We start from the raw sequence: 12,467 nt of genomic DNA on the forward strand, positions 1-12,467 counted from the left end.
TTTTCTTGCAAGGAATCCAATTTGGAATAAGGGAATTCCCCTTTAAAAAAGTGAAATGTTGACAGCTATGTTCAGGAGAAAGGACCTCCCTGTCATCACCCCCCCCCCAAAGACTTTGCCTACTGAAGCCAAGTCTACTACCTATCCAAACCATTAGGTATCTGGGGAAATCACACAAACAGCCAGCTAGGGGGTACAAATTGCCATTGCTGGAAGCCAACGGGGAAGGGTCAGTGTCAAGCAGAAAGAAATATTGCAGGCCTCAAGGAGAATTCACCCAAGGCAGGGGTGAGGGAACCTCCAACCTTCACAGCTAATTAGGCCCATCAATCCTCCCCGTTTGGCATGCCAGGCTGTTTTGGCCAAGCCATGTCCCCATATCCTACGCCTGACATCACATATATGACATCAGGCATGAGGCAGGTAAGGACAAAGCTGAACTAAAAAAAAAAGGGGGGGGTTTCCAACAGTTCTTGTAAAGTATTGTGTAGTGAAGCCCTTGCTCCGTGCTCCACCCAGGTTATGCCTTTGCTCACATGGCTTGATTTCAAATGGGGATGGGGGCAAATACATCACCCAGTGCCATTGTGACTGAGAGGCCTTCCCAACCTGTCAAGCTTGGCTCACCAGTAAGGTCTGCCAGCAAGACTTGGTCCCCCTAACTCTGATCGAAGGGCTTTACTTACCCTTACAAGTGACATGGATTCTGTTCTGCCCCTCCTCCAGAGGGAAGCCCACCTCACCCTTGAGAGACTGTGGCTGCCAGCCCAAAGCCATACCTGATAGACTCCTCCATTTCTTTCAGGGACTTCTCTACCTCTTCAAACTGCTCTCGGGCCTTCTGGGCAGCTGGAAGACATACAGGAAAGTAAGCCTGGCTGCAAAACTGAATGAAAAACGTAACTCCCGCCAACGTTTCTGCAGAGTTCACTTCTTAATTAAACCAGCCCTGCTAATCAAACCAGTCCAACCCCATAGGGACACAGGTGGCGCTGTGGTCTAAACCACTGAGCCTCTTGGGCTTGCCGATCAGAAAGTTAGCGGTTTGAATCCCTGTGGCGGGGGTGAGCTCCCATTGCTCGGCCCCAGCTCTTGCCAACCTAGCAGTTCAAAAGCACGTCAAAGTGCAAGTAGATAGATAGATACCACTTCGATGGGGAGGGAAATGGCGTTTCCGTGCACTGCTCTGGTTTCAGTGTTCCGTTGCACCAGAAGCGGCTCAGTCATGCTGGCCACATGACCGGGAAAAACAGTCTGCGGAGTGGACAAACGCCGGCTCCCTTGGCCTGCAAAGCGAGATGAGCGCCACAACCCCAGAGTTGTTTGCTACTGGGGTCCTTTACAACCCCGAGGCAATTTTGCAAGGTGTAAATCAGGACCCTACAAGGCTTGTAAACAACCCACTACAGCAAGCTTCAGCAAACAGTAAGATTCAACTCTGGGCCCCTCATGTGCAAGCTGCTGGGAGCTGTTCAGCTGATTCTCAGTGGCAAACGTGTGAGTCCCTGGCATCTTGCATGACAGTAAGATGAAATACGAGGTCATACTATCAGCACAAATAGGATGCCATTTGCCTTTTTAAACTTTCCGCCACATGGTAATCCACAATTTCTCTCTTACGTTGGTTCACCTAAGTATGTCATGTAACTGACCCATCCTCCTGACCCAGCTACTGATCAATATAAAAGGTGTTCAAGGAATCATTCTCTCTGTCTCTGCTCACTATCTATCCAACTCTACCTCATGTGCTCAGCTGAAGGCCACAGGATCCTGGCCCATAGCCTTGGATGACTAACTATGACCTTTATATCAGAATGCCAACATGCTAGGAGAGATGAGAAATTCTGTTTCACAACTAGATGGTATGGGGAAAATCAGAAGGAGGGTAAGAAGATTGTTAATGCTATTCTTATACAATTTGCAATCCAGAATGTTTTCTATATTGCCATGTTGCACTGTTTCAGGGTTATTTTCTTTTCTTCTTAATAATATTATCTTCCGTATGAAGATAATACGGCTTACATGAAGCACTGTACACCAGTTAAGATGCATTTCAGCTACAATCTTGAGTTTAAGGCCTTTCATCACTAGTTATGCTTTACTGAGCTGCTACTGAGTAAGTATGAACGCAGATTAGAGTGCCCAGTTAACTGCGCCATGACTAGAAGTTGAACAGACAATGCAGAGGATGGTGATAGAATAGTATATAATGCAAAGGCACAGAAAAATATATCACCAAGGACAAGTGCTCCACAGTAAGGAGTACAGACAAGCAGACAAATATAGAAGTAGTCTTTTTCTTTACAATAACTAATGTATTTGATAGAAGTAGCATCAACACCCAGCTTGGGGGTTGCATAACTAGTTAGCATGCCAGAGTCTCGTTCGTTATCTGAATTAACCAGACAAATCGCTCTATCCAACTAAGAATGGCCATGCACCACATGGAAAAGCTCGTCTGGCCCAGACACAGAAAAAAATGACAGATCGATAGCTCTTTCTTGATTTGGGGGGGGGGGGTTTGGCACATTGCTGCTCTTAGTTGGTGGAGCAATTTGTCTGATTAATTCTGATAACGAACAAGACTCTGGCATGCTAACTACCGGTAGTTATGTGATGCCCGAGCCGGGAGTTGACTTATGAGTTGATGTTACTTCTATCAAATACACGAGTGACTGTAAAGAAAAAATACTACTTCGATATTTGTATGCTTGTCTATACTTATCGTGGGTGACTGGAAATTGGCCAGGGAAGTGCTAACATTGATTGCTTGGTATCAAATTAATACCAAGTTGGCTAGTATTCATTCCATTTTATAGGAGAACCCAGACTGAGAGCAGGACTTTCGAGATCTGAACTGCACCAGTGAGGTCCAAATTTCCACCAGCTGCACTGCATTGCTTTCGCCTTGCAAGCACATTTGTTCTTTGCCTAGGGAGTTTAGTTGGCTTGCAAGTAACCAGCACAGAGAAGCCTTTCACATATATGAAATGGGAGATGCTCTGGAAATTCAACAGCCGCAGCAAGAAATGGCGAAAAAGCAACTGACTTCAACACTGGGCCATGTCCAAAGGAAGGGGAGAACACAAGAAATGATGGATCTGCGGCTCAAATTCAGTCTATTAATAGCTACCTAAAAGGGCCATTTCCTTCTTACTGCAGACCACAAGCTAACCACTGGCCAATTTCTATCCTTCTGGGAAACAGCTTAAGAGCAGGGCCGGAGATGTCACTCATCTCTGCCCTCTGCAAAGAGGAATGAAGCTATGGAGCACAAGAATTTGTAGTGACCTTGCAGCCCAGGACTTTTCTTTATATTATATTATTATTATTATTAAAGGTAAAGGGACCCTTGACCATTAGGTCCAGTTGTGGCCAACTCTGGGTTTGTGGCACTCATCTCGCTTTATTGGCCGAAGGAGCCGGCCTACAGCTTCCGGGTCATGTGGCCAGCATGACTAAGCCGCTTCTGGTGAACCAGAGCAGCGCATGGAAACGCTGTTCTACTTTCCCGCTAGAGCGGTACCTATTTATCTACTTGCACTTTGATGAGCTTTCGAACTCCTAGGTTGGCAGGAGCAGGGACCGAGAAACGGGAGCTTATCTAGATCAAGACTTAGGATTGCTTATCTAGATCAAGACTCAAATGGTCTCACTCTTTTTTCTTAACCCAGCCTCTCAAGAGCAGAGCTATTCAATCCACTTCTCTCCAATAATACAAATGTGCCTCTACCAGAAAAATTGCTTTTGTCTATTAAACAAAAGAGGGAGAAGAAAAGAGCAACCCAAACTGTTGCTGTTTATATGTCTGGACTGCACCATGCATCAATGGCTCCCTTATGTTCAAAAAACCACTCTTCCTCTACTGGGGGGGGGGGAGCTTGCTGCCTCTGGATTCCCATCTCATGGCTAAGATCTCCCCTCGATTGCACCAACATTTTTTTTATCTTTCAATTTAGAATAAAATATGCCCATATATATACAAGGGACGCGGGTGGCGCTGTGGTCTAAACCACAGAGCCTAGGACTTGCTGATTGGAAGGCTGACGGTTCGAATCCCCATGACGGGGTGAGCTCCCATTGCTCGGTCCCTGCTCCTGCCAACCTAGCAGTTCGAAAGCATGTCAAAGTGCAAATAGATTAACAGGTACTGCTCCAGCGGGAAGGTAAACGGCGTTTCCATGTGCTGCTCTGGTTCGCTAGAAGCAGCTTAGTCATGCTGGCCACATGACCCAGAAGCTGTACGCCGGCTCCCTCGGTCAATAAAGTGAGATGAGCACCGTAACCCCAGAGTCGTCCACGACAGGACCGAACGGTCAGGGGTCCCTTTACCTTTACCTATGCCCATATATCTGTAAAAGTTGCCCCAGACTTTCAACCCTAAGTAGCTCCTTACAAGGGTTGGAAGGATAAGGAGTAAATGTATTCTCATTTTGTATTTTTGTTGTGAACTGCCCTGTGATCCTCAAATGAAGGGCGCTATACAAATTTAATTAGAATTAACAAAAACAACAACAAAACAACAACAACAAATTTAGCACGCCTCTCTGGAAGAATTTATACAAAATAATGGGAATCTGGGATGCTCCACCACCACCCCCTAGTGGCTGTCAACTGAAAACTGTCCATACGTCTCAAGTATATGTCACTGTCCACTCCCCAACTAGCTGGAATTACTGAAAAGCAGAATTAACTCGTTTCAGTACCTATAACTAATGCAAAGGGAAGAAAAGGCAAATCAGAAGTTAGACAAACAAACATGTTATAATCCCATGTCCATATTGTGCGTTTTGATGGCTTTGCACCGCTGCAAGGAGAAAACCACACACAGAACTACTCCCCCTTTAGCCCACGTGAGCTACTGTATTTTTCACCCTATAGGACGCACCGTCCCATAAGGCGCACCTAGTTTTTTTGGGGGGGGGGAAGGGAAAAAATTATTTCCCCCCCAGGCGCGGGGCGGGGGCGAGGGAGGCCCGAGCTTACCCCGACCCCAGCCCCCAAACAGGCAGCTCTCTGCAAGCCGTGGGAGCCCAGCACTGGCTCCCACTGCTTGCGGAGAGGTCTGCGAAGCCTGGAAGCGCTGATCTCAGCACACGCAGGCTTCGGCATGCAAGCAACTCTCCGCAAGCAGAGGGAGCGCTCCCGCTGCTTGCGGAGAGGTCCGCGAAGCCTGGAGAGCGAGAGGGGTCAGTGCGCACCCACCCCTCTCGCTCTCCAGGCTTAAGCGAAAGCCTGCATTCGCCCCATAGGACGCACACACATTTCCCCTTCATTTGTGGAGGGGAAAAAGTGCGTCCTATAGGGCGAAAAATACGGTACTTCAAAGAGCAAGTCCAGCCTATTGATTGCCTTTTGCTTTGTGGACATTAGATATCTAAGAAATGGTGCCTGCTTAGCAATGCTAATGGCGGTGATCTATTCGGATGGCGCACGTTCCCAGAACACAAAGTGCAGACATGCCTTTGGCTGCCCAGTTCATTTTATTACAGCTATAAAACAGCTTTTGGCTACGTCTGGTACATTTTGACAAGCTCCGTTCTACAGCATCGACAGATCCTGCTTGGAAACTGGGTGGACTTGGAAGAACCTCTCAAGCACCCTGGGTCAACTTGGTCTGCTGCTCCTTTAAGCCCCAGCCTACATTTTCGCAACAGTAAAAAAACACAAAGCTCCGCCTTCCCAGGTTTACTGAAAAAGGTGCCTCTGCATAGCTTTGGGTAAACTCAATCTTCCAAAAGACCAAGCACACCTGGGTCACTGGGAAAACAGAGCGTCACATTAAAGTAAAATACAATGCTGAACTGCAGGTTGGTGAGCCTTTTTCAGCCAGAGGGTCACATGCCCGCCTGAACAATCTCATGGGTTATTTTGGGGGGGGGGCACATGCCAGTGGTGAGTGGAGCAGTATATATGACTCTTTGCTCTGTACAGTAGGCTATAGTCCAGCCACATAAGAGTTTGTGGTTACTACATCTGCATCCCTCCATTCAAGCAGGCAAGAGGTATTCTGAGCAGTACAAGGTCACGTTCTGTTTACGCCGAGAAGAGCAGCCTTGGGAGGAGGAGCGGCTTGCAGAGAATCCTAAGGGCCAGATAAATAGGGCTTGGAGGGCCTGAGGTCACCCCACCCCTGCTGAAGAAGTTAGATCACCTCACTGGGGTACCAAAGGCTTGGAAAGCCACATGAATTCAGGAAGAGAAAGTGGAGGTGTGGCTACATGACAGCTAAACAAAAGGTGGTTCCATGATGACATCTATCTGGAAGGAACTTACTGGAACACTAAACACAAACATCCTCCTCCCCCGCTACCTCGTGCTATATTTAGACTCAAGGTGATGCTAAAGTGTCTTTGCCCTTTCCATAGACGTGACTCAACTTTTCCCAACAGAGCAAAAATGGTCAAGCAATGCAACAATTTACAAAGATTCTACTCCAACGTTCAAATACAGAAATATTTTTTTGAAAAATCAATACACACTGAATATACAGCATGGAGAGTAGCCAAAAGGGTGAGCTATGCAAATTCTTGAATACAGCTAGTGAAATACATAACTACATGTACACATCTGGGTCTGACCCTCTCTCTTTCTTTGGTGCCATGCAGAAAGTTTGTATGATGCCCATTTCTCACCCACGAGGCACTAGATGGTTCCATGGCAGGATTAAACCACTCATCTCACCCCCAATGGAGAGAAATAAGGCTATCAGTGGCTAAAAGCCATGATGGCTATGTGCCGCTTCCACTGTTGGAGACAGCATTCTTCTGAATACCAGATGCTTGGTATTGTAAGTGGGGAGAGATGCTCTTGTGCTCAGGTCCTGCTTGCAGGTTTTCCCATGGGCATCTGGTTGGCAACTGCAGCAACAGGATGGTAGACTGATCCAGCAGGGCTCTCACTCTCCTGCTTGCCTCACTGACTACTGTGTGGGAAGAAAGCTCTAAGCCAGGGGTTCTCAACCTGTGGGTCCCCAGATGTTGTTGGACTACAATTCCCATCATCCCTGAGCTCTGGCCTTGCTAGCTAGGGGTGATGGGAGTTGTAGTTCAACAACATCTGGGGAACCACAGGTTGAGAAAGGCTGCTCTAAGCAATCAAGACATGACCAGTTAGCAGCACCAAGTGTTCATGGGACCTCACGTTGGACAAGGTCAACTGGATCAAATGCCTTCTTTGCATTATAAAAAGAAATACTGAACAGCTCTGATTTTTTTCAGAACTCTCAAAATGAGGCAGCTCAAAATTTTCAGCCATGTGTTAAAAGCTGCAGCTCACCTCCTCTCGGAGCAAATGGCTTTTGTTTTCTGGTAGAACATCCATCTTGCTTGAAGTTCATAAGCCTCTTGATGGCATTTATTTGAACAGAAAGAAAGAAAGCAGTAATTTTCTTTTGTACCATTGCTGGTTGACTCCACTTGGACTTGACCCCTTTTGGAAAATAGCTCTCTGTTTTCTACACAGCAAGTTCACGGGCAGGCCTGCATGTGCTAAAGACACACGGTGTTTCTTGCATTTGAAAGGATGTTCTCTAAAGAATAGCTTACCTTCAATTAGAGCTTGTGTGGCTTCATCATAAGGGGGCATCTTCTCCAGTTCATCTTCTGATGCCTTGACATCAGACGATGGCTTGGGGGAAGGGACCTGTGGAGACATTGAGGCAGCAGGTGGCCACCGTCACTTTCAGTTCAAAAAGCAGCCCGAAAAGACCATAAACAAGAAGAGGGGAAAGGGGAGACTGGGAGAAACTGACAAGCGGGGACTGGCCATGCTTCACACCCTGAATGATTTTGTGTGACTGAAATGTGCCCAGAAGGGAATGCAGCCCTCAGGCTGAGGAAGGCTGCCCATCCATACTTTGGAGGGTAAGAGGGGCTCAGAGGGAACGAGATGAACAGAGGACCCACGTTGAACTCTCATGTACTTCCTAATGTTAAGCAACAGCAACAATAATTCTATGTGTGAAACTGTAGTACTAGCAACTTGCCATTCTTCTCATTACACCAGGCATAGCAATTTGTCAGGCTTTAATATTCCACCCTATCCCAAGATCAGCAAAAAGCTCTGGAGGGGATGAGTCCCTGCTACCAGCATGGCTACTTTTCCACCCACCCTCTATAGTAGTGTTAGAAACTGAGATATGAAAGCTAGGAGCTAAACGGCACCTTAAACCTAGGTTATGGGCACAACAACGGAATGTCTAGGCACGCTTTTCTTATAACAAGAATGCAAGGCTGAAAATGAAGGAACTGCAGCTAAAATATTATGTTCATTTTCCACATGGTCTAGTCCTTTCCCTTACCCACCCCCCTAATATTCTTAAGAGGGTATCTTCTCCAATCTTCAGAGAGCAGCTGGAAGCAGAAAAAGGTCCTCCTTTCCTTCCACACTGCAGTTTTAATCTGAAATCTTAGCAGTACTACACCCAGAGCTCAGAAACTGCTCATGCTAATGAAATTCCCTGTCTCAAAATGCGCCTAGAACAATGGGAGTTTCGAACACTGGTCTATAGGCTTGGGGTCAAAATTCTTTACTCAACGCCACTCCCTCAACACCTTGCTCCATGACCAGCTGCTCTCTAGTCAAACATCCATGCAAATATTGTATTCAGAATAAAGTGTGCTAAAATAAAAACACATATATTTTCCTATGGTGTGTGTGATCTTGAATGTAAAATTTAAGTTAGGAGAGGAGCAGGGGAGAAGAATATCCCTGTATATTTCAGGTGTAGACTCCAGAAACTCAGTTTAGTACCTTCACCTCCTCATCAATGCTGTCTTCCTCAGGTTCTTCATCTTCATCCTCCTCCTCGTCATAATCGTCATCAGGAGGTAACTGGTCCACGTGGGCATCGGGCGGAGTATCTGGCTCTTCATCTGATGGGCCTTTTGGTGGGGCTTGTACATCAACCAAGCTCTGGAGAGGGAAAAGTTGAGTTTAGCCCATCTTGTAACTCACGGCTGCCCTTAGTTAGGAACTGTTTGAAATTCTCGAGGAGCAAGGGAGAATAGATACCATGGATGTCACTCAGGAACACCCAGAGCCAAAGTGGCCTGCCTTTCCATGAAAGACCCACTTCTCCAGTAGCTGCAGATGGAGCCATGATTAATACCTGCCAAGATGCTTCTAATTCTGCAGTCCAAACAGTTCTGCCAAATGCTCCAGTCTACTTATGCTTACCATTGATATCCTGCCTTTCTAACCAACTAGGAATTCAAAGCAGCATACAATATACCAACACTACATAATTTATACTGTGTAACCTAGGCTCTTTCAGGAAGGATGGGTGAGATATAAATTGAATAAGTAATATACATGAAATCATCACATAAATTTTTCAGAACATATTGATTAGTCTAAAAAGTGATGTACAAAATGAAGAAGAGTTGAAGCACAGTGATGACATAAAGCCAAGCATGGAACAAAACTGTTTCAGAAATCAATTCCCCAGAAAAGGTCATTCAAACTATTTGGATCTGTGGTAGAGAAAGACAAGGTTGGCACACTGACCTCTGGTCTGTACTTCTCCTTGATCGCTGTCCACACAGTGTCCTGGAATCTGGCCACATCCGCCTGCAAGGAATTGTCCAGTAAAGTCTGAAAGAACAGGAAAACTGTATTTATACACAGCTGCATATGTCCCAGGGGTAGCCCTTCTCTCTGCCAATCACTTTTGGGGGAAGAACCTCATTTGTGATGCTCTCAACCATGCAACTCTACAGAACCAAGAACACAGATTGGGAGGATTTCCACAGTCTCTTCCATAGCCTTGATGGGTTCCCTTGGGATGAAGAAATGATGTAAAATAATAGTTTCAGCAGCCAGCAAAAAGAGCCTAAAAACACACTCTGAAAGTAGAGCAGGTTCAGTGTTACTGCCACCTTGTGGACACCTTAGGTGTAAATAAATAAATAAATAAATAAATCACACACTAATAAAAAAGGGAAAAAAGACTGAAGTTGAAATAGAAAGGTTTTCTCCCATGGGCTAATTTCCTTAAACATACATTCCTTAGATTTGTAATTCTTGATGCACTTTAAATTTGAAACTGTTTGAAACCTACATGTAAAATGTCCGAATCTGATAGCAATACACATGGATTTGTGGTTACTTTTCTCCTTTTGCAAGTATTATAAACATTCCAAAAGGTTGGGATATGTGAAAACTGGTCTGCCAGGGCTGAGGAAAAGTGACAGATATATCGGAAAGGGGCAAGAGCTTAGTGATTGCTACATAACTGGTTGCTGCATAACTAGGAAACACCCTTCTTCTCTAGCAGACTTAGTCATCCCCCCTCCCACCAAAATGGCACAGAAGACCCCCTTGTAGCATTGCACTGAAAAGCGCCTGAGTTTTCAGGTCAGCAGATAGGCAAAATGGAGCTTCTAAAGCACTTATGGGACGACTCTTTTTACAAAGGTTTCCAGCTTTCGCTTAAAAGTGTGCACCTCTCGTCACTGGGGCTGAAAAGGTGGCAGGAAAATGAAGATTGTGCTTTACAGTGTACAAGAAGAGAGAAACAAAAGTCTAAAAGTAAGATTTTGGATAGACACCACTGCACTAAAGGTTCAAGTATTATTATTATTATTATTATTTATTGAATTCATATACTGCCCTATACCCAAAGGCCTTGGGGCAGTACAGTGGACGCTCGGGTTGCAAACATGATCCGTGTGGGATGCGCGTTCACAACCCACAGTGGCGCATCTGCGCATGTGCAGGTTGCGATTTGGCACTTCTGCGCATGCACGACCACAGAAACCCAGAAGTAACTTGTTCCAGTACTTCCGGGTTTCAGCGGGTCCGTAACCCAAAAAAACGCAACCTGAAGCATCTGTAACCCGAGGTATGACTGTACTGTTAAGAAAAGATCCAAGAAAAATCTGACAAAGGAAGTGAGCTATTGAGCACACACAGGACATATTGGGAATGGCTGGAAAACAGTAAACTAAAGCAGAGTCTTCAGTACAATGTCTATTGACACCTTCCCCCAACCCAATATACCCCCAAGCCCAGCAAGTGACTTCTAACCAATATGGCAAGTGGGGGGAGGTTCACAGCAGGGCAGTATTTGGACACTCTTGGTTTGATCTACAACTTTGTCTACTTCCAGACTCCAGCCCTACTCCAAGTGTCAAGTGGTCTCATCTTAACCTAGCTTTTGGTGGGAGAGGGAAGAGAACCACAAAGCACAGGAAGTGCATGAAAGCAGGAGGCCTAACAGAAGGAACGAAGGATAACCATGAACAGCTGTTTTCGCTTGCATGAGAAGAAAAGCCCCCCCTCTACAAGTGCACATTCACCACCATACCTGGGCTTCCGATTCTGAAAGGATCCCATCACCATCTGCATCTAGCTCAGGGTGCGTCTGGAGCTCAGCAACAGATATCCTGAAGGCACAGGAGGGCAATTAGGGTACTAACCATGCCTTTCACAACTCTGCATACACAAAGACTGATATAGCAGTCCCCGTGGCATGTGTACTCCAAGGTTCCTAGCTTTCATTTTACGGAAAAGAGCAAGTTTTTAGCCCTCATTATTTCTTGGAGACTTAAAGCATCACTTAGGGATGCTTTTAAGTTACAGGGTATCTTGTCTCAGAGCAATGGGTTTGGGTTTGTGCCCTCTCACCAGTTTGAAACGTCTTACAGACAATTAATGCCTCCTGAGCCAACATGGCCCTGGAGATGGTAACAATAAGTGCTCCTCTGCTCCAAATAAATCCAGGAATAGTTAAGCGCTAGAATTTGACGTCAGGACACAAAGGGATCAGCAGCTGGATCAACATCTGTCCTGCCACATGCCTTTGACCACAGATGACAGAGTCTGTGAACAAGCTACTGAAAGGGGGAATCATCTCACTCACATGCCATCTCCATCATCATCCAGCTCGTGAAAGGCTTCTTCTGCTTTGGCTTGATCCCTCACTGCTCTTTCGGCCGCTTTCTGTTCTGTTGCAAAGTGGGCAAATAACAGGTTCAACTCATTCATTCATTCAAAAAAACCAAAGTAACTTCCCTGCATAACTTCTAAAGTCATCTTCTCTCTACAACTAGGAGAACAGCTTTAGGATTTCTGTGCACCTCAAATCCTGTCCCTAAAGCACACATTGCAATGAAACAATAAGGTAGACACACATGTATTGAAATCTAAAACCCTGCAGACTTATTTGCCTGATAAATGCAGTCTTTGAGAACCACCAAGAAAACACATCCCATCCATGCCCTAACAGAAAAAGGGAACAGAGAATCATGCCCAACATTTATTCTGCTTATTTTTCATTTCAAATTCATTCTCAACACATGGCAACGTACAAAGATGAAAAACAATTTAAGTGGCTTGATGACTACCCAAGAACTGTGCAGCTCCCTCTTCCTGAAGCCCTGCCAAACATCTTCCAGAAGTGTTGCAACAGCTTCATATTGGTCTGTTTTTAATGGCCGGCGTTAAGCGGGTGCAGGATAATT

The 12,467-nt window shown here is 45.6% G+C and overlaps 1 protein-coding gene across 3 annotated transcripts in view; it reads right to left on the reverse strand.

Moving 5' to 3' along the window:
* Positions 1-12,467, reverse strand: part of PRKCSH (PRKCSH beta subunit of glucosidase II) — a 32,392-nt gene that overhangs the window by 10,195 nt on the left and 9,730 nt on the right. For 2 of the 3 annotated variants that reach the window (XM_081894365.1, XM_081894364.1), the window contains exons 8-13: positions 11,867-11,951; positions 11,312-11,390; positions 9,511-9,597; positions 8,755-8,916; positions 7,548-7,644; positions 780-849 (exon numbers count right to left, since the gene is read on the reverse strand). In XM_081894365.1, the coding sequence (XP_081750491.1) occupies positions 780-849; positions 7,548-7,644; positions 8,755-8,916; positions 9,511-9,597; positions 11,312-11,390; positions 11,867-11,951 (580 nt within the window). The remainder of the gene's footprint in view (positions 1-779; positions 850-7,547; positions 7,645-8,754; positions 8,917-9,510; positions 9,598-11,311; positions 11,391-11,866; positions 11,952-12,467) is intronic. The other variant, XM_081894366.1, reaches the window with a different exon arrangement.

This window comes from Podarcis melisellensis (genome assembly GCF_964234715.1).
Source record: "Podarcis melisellensis genome assembly, chromosome: 17".
NCBI classification, from domain to species: domain Eukaryota; kingdom Metazoa; phylum Chordata; class Lepidosauria; order Squamata; family Lacertidae; genus Podarcis; species Podarcis melisellensis.